The following is a 14,693-nucleotide window of genomic DNA, read 5'->3' on the forward strand; positions in this document are numbered from 1 at the left end:
ATTAGCCACTAATCGAGCAATTCATTTACATTCAAGATTTCTGTCACTATTATGTTGCCGTATCTTCTATCTGTAACCCTCAACAAAAGATGCAATTTAGTTGTTGAGTGAAGGATATAAAAATGCTAGATAGCTACCTTCAGGCTTGTGATTTCTTATTTATCATTTAATTAAGCAGGAACCAAACAAGATCACCAAACAAGAAAATAAAATAACGTATTTGAATAATGCATTTACAGAAAAAATAGCAGCAGCACAAATAACACAATTCAAGTCGAGCATAAAGTTACATGCTCTGTTAAAGTGGAGACACAAATTGATACTGTGAATAACGGCAGCCATAACATTACTAACAGTAAAGTGCTTATGGTCAGCTTGATACGTAAAAACAGATTTTAAAACCCCATGTGATTAGAGGACATATATCTGGTTTAAAAGTCAAACAATATACGGTTTACTCTAAATTGACTGCGACTCATTCTTATTTTCCAGAAGAACAAAATAAATATACTTTCTTTTTTAAAGCAATTTTACAGTAACACTGATAATCCCATTGTGTTTCAGTCAAAGACAACCTAAGTAAAAAGTAAAAACCCCAAAATAATCATTTGAATCAGGCATTTACATCCACTATATATAAAAAGGCACAACCATTTTTCTGTCACTGACATTAAATCAGACTATATAGTTTAGTCAGTCAGGACTACAAAATGTATTCCTTTTTGCTAAATGTAAAAATAATGAGACTTTTTATTTTATTTTCTCTATAGTCAGAGAAAATAAATTAACTACAAATTTAAACAATCAACCAGGTGATCATATCGCAGCTTTTGCAAGATTTGAGGCACTCTCAAAACGCTTACATGTAAGTCAGTCAGAGTATTCATGACGACACATGGTTAGTTGAGGGGTTTTAAAGCGACAGTGTAAAATAAGATAAAAAGAAATCAACAAGAATAATTGTGAGAAATCAAATTTGGCCATTACATAACCTAAAAACATTACACTAAAGTCGTATAGGTTGAAAGGGAAAAAAAAACTTTGAAAAAAATCTGAAAAATATCCTCGTGCTCCTTTTCTAGCACTTAGCAAATAAATTGACCTAAAACCAGAAAGATTTAGTCTGATTTAATGTCCGACTATCAGAAATAAGTGGTTATGTGTCTTTCTATAGGAGGTTTGTATAATGTCTGGTTCCAACTCCCATTTCCTGCAACTGCATTAATAATTTCGGCATTGCTGTTTTTCATCATAAAATAGCAGAAAACAAGTTCACTTTATTCATTTCTTGCAGTTACTGTTCACATAATTTTAAAGCAAAAAGCACATAAAAATAAAAAAAAGAACAACAAGAACAAAAAATGTACTGGTACACAAAACCCTTTAAATAACATCCACCAACACTGGCTTCCAAGCAACAAGATAAGATCATTAAGCACAGAATATCCTTCAAGAAATAAAGAGCCACTAGTGTGGTAACCAACACACACTGGTAGTTCTAACAGAGGAACATGCAGACAGACACAATTCCCACTCTAAAGGACACAGCGCCCCCTACAGTCAGGAATAGTGTGAGCTGATCTCTTCCTCAGTTCCCGGTCGTTGTTCTGCTGCAAGCGGCTCCCCCTTGAGGGGTGTTCGAGTTCCTGCAGCTGAGCGTCGTCAGACTCCTGAAGCCTGTCCGGCTCCACTCGGAGGTAGGCCTGGACACGGTAGCGCTGCTCCACAGGGCCGCTGTGGTCGATGACGTGGCACTCGTACGTGCCCTCGTCTGCTGGTTTCACACCGGAGAGACGGAGTTTGTGGGAGATGTTGCTGCCGGCCACTTTTACCACCTGTCGCCAACAGAGGCAGAGTGTCTTAAACGAAATACTGCCGGAAATTACATGAAATGTCACTATTATAAAGTACCCAAGCAAAAAAAATAATCTGTAAATTAAGTATTTCATCATCTTCAGCTGCATATTCTTTGGAAAATCTTAGATATATGCTTCTGCGACTAAGAATTTTCTGAAAATAACTTGGACTCACTTTCCACAGAAACTTTAGTAAATAGGCGAATCAGCAAGCTACTAATAGACAGAGGTCTTCAGAGACAATGCCATGAAGACTAATGATGAAAGCATAGAGGTCAAACATAAAGCTGTGGAGAAGTTTAAAACCAGGTAAAGTTACAAAATTGCACCCCAAATTTTGAACGTGGCACAACGACAAGCCTACCAAGACATGTCCATCCACCTGAACCGAAAGGCCAGACAAGGAGAGCAATAATCAGAGGCAGTCAAGAGGCCCACAGCAACTCTAGAGGAGCTGCAGAGATCCACAGTTCAGGTGTGAAAATCTGTCAACAGGACAACTAATACTTGGGCAGATCCTTTGCAGATTAAGTACAAGAATAAAGCCATTGTTGAAAGAAAACCATAACTGGTCCTGTTTGCAGTTTCACTCAGTAAACGTGTGAAAGATGGTGCTCTGGTCACACAAGACCAGAATGCAAGTTTTTCTACCTATATACTTAGGGGGTAAAAAAATAATGAGCTAATTGAGTATGTGATCAGGCTTGAAAATGAAAGTTAACAGATACTCTCCAGCAATTTTAAGCGAACTAGAGAATTTTAACAGAATTGGAATACCATTTCTATATGTGTAAAGCTGCAATAGAGAAATACTCTACTGTAACACTAGTGAACAGTCGTTGTATTAAGCACAGATTAAAGCACACTTCAAATTCTTATTTATAAAATATATAGTATTTCAGAGCAACAACATTTTCTTTCCTCTTAGCAATTTGGCACTTGAAGTTTGTGGCTGCAATATGACAATTTAAAAAAGGCTCAGTGGGTTTGAATAATTTTTCAAAAGTTGAGTTTTTGTGCTTACAAATCCTGCTTACACTAATTTTGGTGGCATCTTTCGGCATTTCCTCGAGAGTCCCAACCTGCACGGAGACACAGAAAGCAGCTTAGGAAATTTACAAACATCTTCTTTGCGAGCAACATGAAGCAAATATGTCTGATGATGTTCTTCATATCCCTTTTATGTCACTGACATCACGTCTTATAAAGTCCAGACTCACAAATATGCAATATGCTTACATGCACCCCGAGCACGTAAGCTTCCGACTAGGAAAACTTGCGATTATATATGCGGCTGCACAGAGGTATTCTTTTGGGCATGGGTATGAATTATGCATGGAGAAAAGGGAGATTTTGACAATCTATTTCTTTCTCAGAGCCAATTATAGTGTCCAGAGGCTCAACAGGGGAGCCTGAGTCCCCCCCAACCCCACCACCACCACCACCACCCAATGGGAGGAAGTCAACCTGTTTCCCCTAGTGCTGGCAAATGCTAATCAGCAATTATACCTTCGTTTTTATGCCAGAGGCTGTCTGCCATGGCTAATATTACGTTTCACTTTGACTGATACATAGTCAGCTTTAAGCTCGGCTCTAGCAGTCCTCAAAGTGTTTTCTCTCTTGGAGATAGTTTGTATTCAGCTGGAGTGGCAACAGCTCAAGAAGGCAGGAGGTGTTTAGAGGGGCTCGTTTACTCAGAATCAAAAGGGTCCAAGATGAGAATTTTTACAACCTTATGCCCGTTAGTACCTGTTAGAGATAACTCAGCTCACAATATTGAGTTTGATGATGCCCCTCAATGAGGACCTTCAAGAGACTTTGAAAACGTATTCAATTCAGCCATGAATCACAATGAGAAAGTAGCTTCTGGCATCTGTGACTTACTCGTTGGCAGTATTTCAACTTTAAAATGTACATTTTTGCTTTTCATAAATCTCTGAAAACCGAAAATCTTTGTTCAGACAAAGAAGGAAGGAAGACGTGCAATGCCATTTAGCTTACTGTGTTAGAGATTTGTGAGGCCAGCCCTTGAGAGTCTTTGTGGTTCTTGATGTACCACCACTGGATCTCCAGGGAGAATGAGGGAGAGCCCGCCCCATGGAAGGAGCAAGCCATCTCCACGTCTTCACCGATCTGTGTCGTAACGTCACGAGGGACCTCCGTAAACAGAGCTGGAAGATAGAGGAGAGAGAATAAGAAATGGAAGAAACTCCAGAGTAAAGAGATTAGTAGTTTTCCCCCAGAATATCATAAACAAAATTTTTTTTAAAAAACTTCTATTTCCTAGATAGTTATGGTTCTCTGCTGGGTCTCCAGAGTTATCATGGCCCTCCTGGCCCCGCCTCTATTTGATGATGTCTTTCCTTTCAGTTTAGTCGGCCATGTCTGGGTGGGTTCGCAGTTCTGCCATGTTCAAGGGTTGGGGAAAAGACAGATCAATAAACCTTAGACCTACAGTAAAGCAGAGAGCCTGTCAAAAAGGTCTTATAATCTACTTATTCAATTATTTAAAAAAGAAAAACATATGAATAAATATCAGTAAGAGGTGCAGATGTAAATATCTCAGAATAAGCAAGACTGCAGTTAATGCATACATGCATACTTTACAGACATGCATAAACTATATACAGCACCTCAGCTGTATATGGCAAACAAAACAAAAACAAAACAAAAAAAACCCCAACAACTTCTGTTTCTATTTATTCCACCCAATGAGGAAGGCATCATCTGGGATAAAATTGTGTAATTTGAGTCTACACTCAAATTCTCTTGAGATGAGTGTAGACAGTAATGACACCACATATATTTACTCTATTAATAATCTTATTTATGTTGCTTTGTGATGAACTGGCAACCTGTCCAAGGTGTACCCCGCCTCTCGCCCAATGAGAGCTGGAGATAGGCACTCTGTGTCCCTGTCGGGATAAGTGGGTATAGACATTAGATGGATGATGCTTCATTGACTTTATGGAAGCATTTAAGTTTTATTATTCAGTTGTGAAACTTTCCCAGGTGCTCAGTGGAAGCAGTGTTAAGAGACAAAACTTATAACCAAGTGTTGTCCTTGAGCACAGACAGCTTTATCATGACTAAGATACACCAGCAAATAAGAAGTGAACAGAGCAAGGATAATATAAAATTTCTATATCTGAGATGTGAGTCTGTTGGAGTTAATAACCTCTTGAGAATAAGTTTCTTTCTCATGCATCTTGATTAAACATTTTAAATGAATTAATTCAATAATTGTGAAGTGGAACTGAAACTGAGAAGACTGAATGGTTCATTTGTTGACTGACTCAGTTGACAAATAAATTAAGAATCTGAACTGTGGAGCCTTAACCAATTTCCACAAAAGCTGTTTTACAACCAATTGTGCTTTGAGATGTGTGACCAAAACAGCTAAAGAGGTCAGTTGACTCATGTTAGTTTAAAGGTCCCATTTCAGTGTAATGGTTCTGTTACTTCCGCCCCATATTCAGAACCGCAGATGCTTTTGAAGGTGTTGTCATTCTGCTGCACATGGTTATATTATGCATCACCATTCCAAACTGTCAGCACATCTTTTGACTGAGGTCAAATCTTACATACAATTGCATTGCAACACTTTTCTAGTACAGTAGTATGGAAGGAAGAGGATGTTCACGAAGCTTACCACACACTCCCTCTCCACAGCCACAAGGATGCTGGTGTGCATCTTTCGTTAAGCTCTGATCCCCTAACGGGGTTGGATAATCCCTCTGACAGTTGTCAAATTACATTTTTAGTTTGCTATGCAGACACCCTCCTCCCCAAACAGGGTGCTAAACGCGACTTTGTTCACAAACAAACTGCGTGCCGCTGCACACGAAGCGAGCCTATTCAACAGACACCCAACAGCTTCCCGACTTGAATCACAGCAGCATCTCCCAGAAATCAATCCCCATAACCTTGGCAGAATGCTAAATCAACCCAAAAGCTGACTCCGCTTGCACGATTTCAAGGCCCTGTCTGTGAAAAGATGAAAAACATGTAGTTCTCGGTATTGACTTCCAGGGAAATTTTCAGCACACCAGGCTGTCTCATTTATAATGCTTGAGAGCTGGCAAAGAATGAGTTTGCTTGGCTTGGCCTCGTCTAAGTATAGATTTTCATAAAGGCAGTACTGTCAGAACCATCCTCAAGCAGACGCAAGGGACTCGTGTTTGAAGCTCTACGTAGGGCACATACATATTTAAAAAGGCCCTCCTTAGCATTTTTCACTTTATTGCTCAGTGAGCAGTGATAGAAGTGATAGCTGCTTACTCTCCACTATAGACTCATAAAAAATTAAGAGGGGATAAAATAAGGAAAGCATGTAATGGGAGAAAGACGACACATGCTCGTATGGATGAGAAGAAAGCAAGACACGTGTATCTGCTCTTGGATCCTACATTGCATTTGGGAACAAGAGAGGGAGGGGACCAACCCAAAAGACCTTCAGGTTGTTTTAGCCAAAATTTTATAGGATAAGACTGGAGTAGTTGTAGAAAATCTGAGCCTGTTGGAGATAGTGTCCATAAAAAGTATAAGCTATAGGTTTATACACACATATGAAGCAGTCAGCGGTGGTTTAAATGCAGATTCAGCCACATACAACTTGATTCTTTCGTCTTTTACTACCAGATAGATAATAAGTCTCTCGCAGAAGTAATCTGGGTTTCCATTGCTAAAAACACACTCAAGCTACAAGCTAAGCTTCATCTGACCAAAACTTCAGCAGAAGAAGCTTAGTAAGGACATGTCCACTGGTGCTTTATGTTAAAGAAGTTTAGCTGAACTGCTAATCAGTCACTTTGAAAACACAGCTCAGTACATACCCATTGGAAGCTGCTTTCTCTACCAGTCTCACCAGAAAAATGGTGTAGCATCCACTGTTTTCTAGGTCAGGTTAGATCCATCCATCCATCCATCCATCCATCCATCCATCCATCCATCCATCCATCCATCCATCCATCCATCCATCCATCCATCCATCCATCCATCCATCCATCCATCCATCCATCCATCCATCCATTATTACCCTTGTTACCCTGAAAGGGTAACAAGGGGTAACAATTGTAGGGCCCAATCTCCAGCAGTCATCAGGCGAGGGGCGGAGAACATCCTGGACATGTCGCCAATCCATCCCAGGGCAAGTTTAGATTGATGAAAATAGAAATTAAAGATTTAAACTTTAACACCATAAAATACAATAGGCACTAACTGACCTAGAACAGTGGTAATTTATTCATTGCTAAATATGTTTCAGCTAAAGCTGGAGATTTTGACCATAGCACTTAAAGCCTTTTTTTTTAAGATTAAAATTCTCAACCAAACTCAACACAGTTTTCCTGACGGTTCTCGTCTAAAACAGATGCATTCATTAAGTCACTAAAGGCTGAGGGGAGCTGGAACATCTCCGTCCGTTTCAACTGCAATGTTTCTCATGAGAAGATGCTTCTTCGTTGGAGCTTTGCGCAAACTCCTTTTTTTTTTATCAACTTCTTTTAGTGTCTCAAAACCAATGAGAAGAAATTTTCAGGCTTATAACTCCCACCACACAGAACGTTAACAGCCTGTGGAGCGAGTCCTTCTGCGAAAACGTAATTCACTAATGTGATGAATGGATTTAATATTCACCGACACCCAGAGAGAGGTTTGAGTGAAAACAACAGTAAGCTGCTGTTAAAAAGAAAATCTACAGGGGACGTTTATCTTGATCTTTGGAAGCTTTAATCTTGCATCAAAAGCTTTAATCCTGCGTACAATAAGATACTAAGTATGTTAACTTAGCTTGGGAAATGCTAAGATCTGGGAAACAATCACTCAGTACTCAAGGGCTGTTTCTTTTGAGTGCAGCTAATAAGATATTGCTTTAACTAACACATCGAATCACACTGACAGTGAAATATTGGATAATTATGTAATGTTGACGCAAGTTCTCTGAGATTCTTAACGCAAATGGTAAGAGATTTTTTTTTTTTATTGTTTTTAAAGCAAAACAAACAAGTAAGTACTGAGGGATACTTCATGAAAGTCAATAAGTCTATATTTGGTTCAGAATCATTAATGGGGTATACCGGCAGATTCTCCTTGGGGAAATAACAGTACGCCGAGAGACCTTCAGCCTGAATTCAAGGTGGAAGGTAAAAATAATGAAATACGAATGGCACCAGTAATCAACCGAGCATCTGTCTGCTTGTTGCCACCCTTACTTCTGGCTCGTGGAGTGAATTTTTCATAGCCCCTGGGACACGGCACTCACAAGCTATTTCTGCATTCTCCACCAAGAAGAGGCAACGTGAACGATGTGGCACGAGTTGTAACACATGCCGTTTCGCACAGGTTTTTCCTAAGCATGTCATACTACATCACAGGTAGTGAGAGGATAATGTGAATTTGTGTACATCCACAAATTCAGAATCTCAAGAAAAAAAAAATTGTCACTCATTTTATAAAGTTACACTCAATATGTAAACATTGAGTGAAAAATGTCAAGCGTTTATTGACAGAACCTTTGATTATGGTTAACAGATGGATTTAAAAAAAAAATCTAAATATTCAGTGCATCATAAAATTTTAATTTGCTCAGTAAAAGGGAATATTAAAAATGGAAATGTCACATGAATTACTACATCGATGCAGAGTGGAGCAGAGGTAATCAACCTGTGGTTCTGCTGAGGTGTAAAGGAAGCCCAGGTTGTTGTGTTGGCAGCCTTCGGGTCTTCTTTATTGTTGGATCTCGTGTCTCTCATCAGACCCAGCAATATGGACGATTCTGTGCCTCTCCACCCGTTCTACAGACGTGAAGCGCCCCTAAATTTTTGAATGGATTTTGCTTGACAATCTTCTCCAGTTTGCAGTTGTCCCTGTTGCACCTTTTCCTTCTACACGTTTTTTTCTTCATCTCAACTTTCTGTGGATATGTTGGATGCAGCACCTTGTAAACAACCAGCTTCCTTAGCAATGATTTTTTTTCTGGTTTACCCTCCTTGGGGAGGGTGTCGTTTTTGTTTTCTAAACTCCTCCCCCCCCCACCTCGACATCTACAGCTTTTCCATTCACAAATGACAAACCATCCCTTCAAATAAGATTTACTCTGGTCTCGATGCATATCTTACAGGGTACATTGTTTCAAGCTTCCTTTATTGCCTTTTTCTTTCTAAGCAGTCCTCTGCCTGCCTGTGCTGTGACAGCATGACTCTATAATCTGTCCACCCCCACTCCAACCAGCACTGTCAGAGCACCATTAAATTGAAAGCCAATAAAAAGTGCCGAGGCTGGTCATCCTCATTAGGGGGACACCTAGCAGAGGATCCCAGACACTTTGGAAGTCTAATGAATTTGTTACACACTCCAACACTGTGAAGGTGCCACACTTGCAACGGGGTGAAAGAAGGGTATCTGCAGAGGAAAGTTGCAATGAAATGTTCAAAAATAGCGGGTTTCACAACAATCACCATTACATGTCCTCACCATGTGCTGTCCAAGAACTAAAATGCACTCGAAGACCCAATTTCACAGCCGAGATCTGACCTCAATTTAAGTGTAACAGGTAATGCGTTGAGTGGCTGCCGTAACGCCGCAGTTGTTCTTCGCGTAGATCTTTTTTTAATTTTTTTCCTGCATGTGATTCACCAGACACCTCAGCTCAAGCAGTAAGTGGGGTGCAGGGGCCAGACGTGCTTATCTAAAAACGTATGAGCCAGGGTCGACTCTAACAAGCACTCTTCAGAACGGTGCATGCAGCCTCTCTGCTCTGCATGAGGGCTCAGCTCCCCCTCTGCTCAGGCAATTTATCAAAGAGTCTGGTTTAAAAAAAAAATGAAAGAGAGGAAGAGAGAAATCTCCAGAGGATTACCAAAATATAAGAAATAACAAAAGTCTAAGTTTTCTGCTACTGAAGATGCTTGTGTGCTGCTAAGTGTGAAATACGGTGGGACTTCAAGGCCTGCTACTAGACCTTAAATTATTCATAGCCTTGAAAGATTTATATTTAAAATTATTTTCATTCAACCAAGAAGCAGTCTCTTGAAACACAGTAAAAATAATGTTAAAGAAAAGCTAATTTTGAAATGAATAGGTTGTCTCTAATCAACCATAAAGAGTGGGATATTGAGAATAGTTTGTGTCCTCCCAAATAATCAGTGGCAAAAACTTTATTGATATTATTGCAATCAAAACCTACATATATTTGCTGACCAACTTCCTGATGTTTTCACACGTCTTCTGATGGTTTACTATTGGAGAGCAGTAGGCTGATCCACAAGTTCTTTATCCTTCAGCTGTATGTGGGGTAATAATAAGGATGTTGCAAAAATCTATTAGTGCATGTACATATTCGTGAAAGTGACTTTTGTATGTCTATGACAAAAACATTCATATAATTCAAAAACCTGAAGAACCTGCAGCAGTTTTACAAAACAGAAGTCAGTCTAACCTTGCAGCTACAGAAAGAAAGGCTGTAAAAGAGAATACATTTCAGCAAAAGCTGTTCATTGCCTCCATCAGACAGTTTAGTAATATATCTGCATGTTTGTTTTTGCTGTAAGACAGTTTCAAAGTTCACTTTTTCACTAGGTCAATCACTTATTTGTAATTGTTTAGCTATAACGTATTTGTTTTGTGTTAGGCTTATATTTATTAGAGACTCATAAAAGGGACTTTAGTTTTATAGAGGTCTGCGCATTTGAAAACACATTTCAACAAAAGTTCACTGAATAAGCATTCCCTCATATTTTTCCTTAACAACGTTCGCTTTACAACACATTTTGCCGCATGGGCTGCAACTGAGCAGTAAGATACGAAAATGTGTTTTGCCTTTTACTAAATAGTGGAGAAACAGACTTTGATGTCTTATTAAATCTTACAAAATCTGCTGCATGGAGAAGGTCACAAAAACTGGTCTTTAAGATTTGTTTGAGTGAATCTTGTCGTGTTTGGCCCAAGGAACGTCAAAGATAATAAAGGCAAATCTGTGGAAACGGTGCCAGCTAGTGAAAAACGGGGGAAATCTTCCTGTAAGTTATTTGGGCAATGAAATAGACAATTAAAAATAGTCAGACTTTAAATTTGCCCCTATATCATTTCTTCTCAATGTATATCTTATTCCAATGTTCCTCTCCACAAGTTTTCCAACAACAACTGAATTACAGCAAAAATTAACTGATGCATGAATTTTTATGATTGTGGAATATTAAACATTGATCAGAGGTGAATACCAGAAAAGCTGCCAACATTTCTGTAAGCAAACTCTTAAAGTAATACATTTACCGCACAACTACGGATGAACTGTTGGTATTAAAAAAAAAACAAGAAAAACCTGCAGCCTGAAGAAAGCAGGAAAGATTCATTAAAGGTTAATGTGTTGCAGTGCCATGCGCTCTCTTTACACTGCATGGTTAACACAAACCTTATTCTAAACCAGGTGTTTAAGGTCCTGCCGATTTCTAAGGAAACCTGTTTGTATGGATACTGAAATTTAAGTCAGTGATATGTTAGAAATTTGCAGGATCTTGCAGTCCTCCATCCAGCTGAGCCTAACATTAGCAGCTGTTGCTGTTTGAAGTTTTCTACATACTTCAACTGATAATATTGAATATGCAAGATTGGAGCTTAATTAATAAATAAGTAGTAAACAGTGGTTTATATTTTTGTCAAGATCTACATTTGATTTTAATGGAACTTAATGTATTCCAAAACTGTAATGCAGGTTTTACCTTAATTATTAGCTGTACAATCTCTTCAGTCTTTTAAAATCCAAAAACAAAGAAATGGGGAAAAAAGACAAATCCTCATCTAATCAAAGTAGTATTCAATAAAATATACCAGGACACTGATTTTGATGGCTATTAAATGAATGATCTCAGTCATGGTAGAACGTACCATTTCCAGAGACGCGATTATCCACCTTTACATATCCGTCACGCAGACCCGCGTTAAGTTGAACGTAAAGTCCCGCGTACTGTAAAATCCTCATCATCAGTCCAAACGCTCCCATAGCCGCAGCCGGTGTTTCAAGCAGCTGAGTTAAACTGTGACATTAGGAAGAGAGCATGGATAGCAGCTGATCTCCTCCGCTGACACTCTCTCTCACACACACACACACACACACATACACACACACCCACAGCTGGACCTGGAGGAAAACACAGGGCTGTCGCTCCTGCCTGAGCGGGAGGAGATGCTGCGGTCAGGCAGGCGGAGGGAGAAAGGAGTGCTGCGGCTCGACTCAATTAAGCGGATGTATCTCAGGAAGACGTGAGTGGTGAGTCTGAGTGCGACTGTTTTAATTCAGCTATGAACTCCCACAAAGTTAGCCTATGCACAAATTAATGCCGGGTTCTCAATTATCTCCATTTAATTTTAAAACTTGATTAAATAATTCACAAATGAGGCGCGCAATTGTAAAATTCACAACCTTACCAGAGATAGCAAACTTAAAAGGCACTTTTCTGGCTTCCTTAGACCTTCGTTGGTCTTGACTGATTATGTAATATTCACACTCTATTAACCTTTTGTCTTCTTTTTTTTTTAAATCCCCCTTTGCCCTCTTTTAAAATATGGCATTTGGCAGGTGATTTTTGTTCTGCCTTTTAAAGAAAGAACAGAGTAATAATCAACCAACATCAACCAAAATTGTAATGAAAATAAGGGCTAAGCTCAGTGCACTATTTGTTTTCGTTTTGTTTTTCAATAATTTATTCATATTCTAATAAATCCATACGGCTCCATATGAGGTTTTTAAAGCGAGATGGTCATTTTGCTATTAAACTAAGTTAAAGCATATTGGAGCACATATTTCTTTTTCACCGTAGTGTGTTATTAATTTTGCTAAGATGTAAGTAAACCTTTTATGATTCTAATTGTGATGCATCTTTGTACGATCCTGGCATGTGGCATCCACAGCATATAGTTTTTAGATATCCTGGCTTAAAAACAACAACAACAAAAAAAACACCAAGTATTTTTTTGTTGAATTTGTCACCAATACTGCAGTTTTCTTCTGTACCCAAAGTGAGTTAATCTTAGTTTGTGCATAAGAGATTATCACAGGCAAGAGCTCTGCTTTTGAGCATAGAGATAATTCCTAAAGTTTAGAAATAAATCCACTGCAGTCTTTCTTTTGAACTCGTCAAGAAACCGTGCAATTTTCCTTCAGCACCTGGTTTAGAGAAGGCTCACACAGCCACTTGTGTTCTTCTTTTGTCCTGCTGTCTCTTTTTTTTTCCTGTCACGATCAACTGGCCTCTCAAGCCTGAAGTACTCAGAGTGAAATTGAAGCTGATATATGCAGGAGATAGCCTTCAAGACAAAGACAACACCTGTGTAATAACTCAGAGCTCAGCATCTCCACAGCACTAACTGCTTCAGACAGCCTCTGTCAAAAAAATGAGCTATAAATGTATGTATGTGTGTGTGTGTGTGTGTGTGTGTGCGCGTGCGTGCGTGCGTGCGTGTGTGTGTGTGTGTGAGGGTGTGCGTTGGACATGTTGGCTATACCGCAGAGAGCCAGTTAAATGTAAAATGGAGTGAGAGAACTGAGAATATGGCTCAACCTGGGAGCGCATTTCAAAGCCGACAACCTCCACCGAAGCTTCATGGCATCCATTATTTATTGGGTCCTCTTTGACATATTCAGCCGCCTCTTTCCCTCCTAGATAGGAAAGTGGACCGCTAGAACATCTGAGGAAATTCATCCACAAAGAAAACAGTTCTCTCCAGTCTGATAAATGTTTGTGCAGTTTATTGTATAAAAAAATTACTTCACGGTATCCTGTGGTACACTATTGCGTACTGATTTGTTATTTCACATAATCTGAATGGCATAAAAAGTCCCATTAATACTCTTTAAGCCAGGGATCTCCAACTCCAATCCTCAAGAGCTTTTTGATGCATCACTGCTCCATCACACCTCAGTCAAATAAATGTCTCATTGTTGGATTTCAGCAGAATTTGATGACATGGTGTGGAGCTAATTCAGACGTTTTATTCGGATGTTGGAGCATCTAAAAGTTGCTCTTGAAGACTGGAGTTGGAGAACCATGGTTTAAGTGGGCCTATGAGGGTGATTACAGCGCAGTGTAACCTTGACATTTTGCCATTTTGCAGCTAAAACAACTCAGTTACTAATTTGTTGGTGTAGTGTCTTTTAAATATAAATTAAACAGTCTGGTTATACACAACATTTTTGCTTAGATTAATGGGTTCTGCTGTCTCTGGGCATCGTGCTGAACTCCTGAGCTGTAGGTTTCTTCTTCTGGAGGCCCGAGCTTTAGTGGTAACCTCGAGCCTTTTGTGTTTTGCCTACACTTTTTAGAATTTCAGCATTACGTATCTGATCTTTGTTTTTTTACCAAACATAATGACAGATTCTGAGGATGGGGGATTGCAAAAGCACAGTTTGTAACTAGCAAATACCTGATAGGATTTTACTGCCATAGATTCAGACAAAAAAAAAGAAATGACTGGAATGAAAACCAGATTGTATTATTATTTAATAGTGACTATTGTGATTTTATTCCTGTCCTTATGACTGTTATTTCTACCCAAAGACGTGTTTTTAGCACCTCATCACATTGTAACTTTTTACCTGAACATCTTTTTGTCTCATGCTGACGTAACACAGAGAGTTTTGGAGTCAACCTAACCTGTGTGAGACGAATGCTTCTGCTCCTTCTACTTTGGGCCAAATAACAGTGTGTGTTTTTTGACACTTGACTGTGCAGAGATGTCATTACTGTCACTCCACGGATATCAAAGAAAGCTCCAAGGTAGAAAACATCACCCTTCAAACATCTTGAACATGACAGATGCAGAAGCAGCTGCTAACATGCGTTC

General features: G+C 39.2%; 1 protein-coding gene across 1 annotated transcript; it reads right to left on the minus strand.

Annotated features, from left to right (window-relative positions):
• Positions 1–829: 829 nt before the first annotated feature.
• On the minus strand, positions 830–11,853 carry vstm2lb (V-set and transmembrane domain containing 2 like b). Its single transcript, XM_014981146.2, has 4 exons — positions 11,739–11,853; positions 3,858–4,027; positions 2,894–2,938; positions 830–1,835 (listed from the first exon to the last, which is right to left on the minus strand). The coding sequence occupies exons 1-4, from the start codon at positions 11,851–11,853 to the stop codon at positions 1,536–1,538; spliced, it is 630 nt and encodes a 209-aa protein (XP_014836632.1). The 3' UTR covers positions 830–1,535.
• Between the last annotated feature and the right edge of the window lie 2,840 nt (positions 11,854–14,693).

This window comes from Poecilia mexicana, unplaced genomic scaffold (assembly GCF_051168715.1).
Source record: "Poecilia mexicana isolate PSO_F unplaced genomic scaffold, ASM5116871v1 scaffold_5, whole genome shotgun sequence".
Classification (NCBI taxonomy): domain Eukaryota; kingdom Metazoa; phylum Chordata; class Actinopteri; order Cyprinodontiformes; family Poeciliidae; genus Poecilia; species Poecilia mexicana.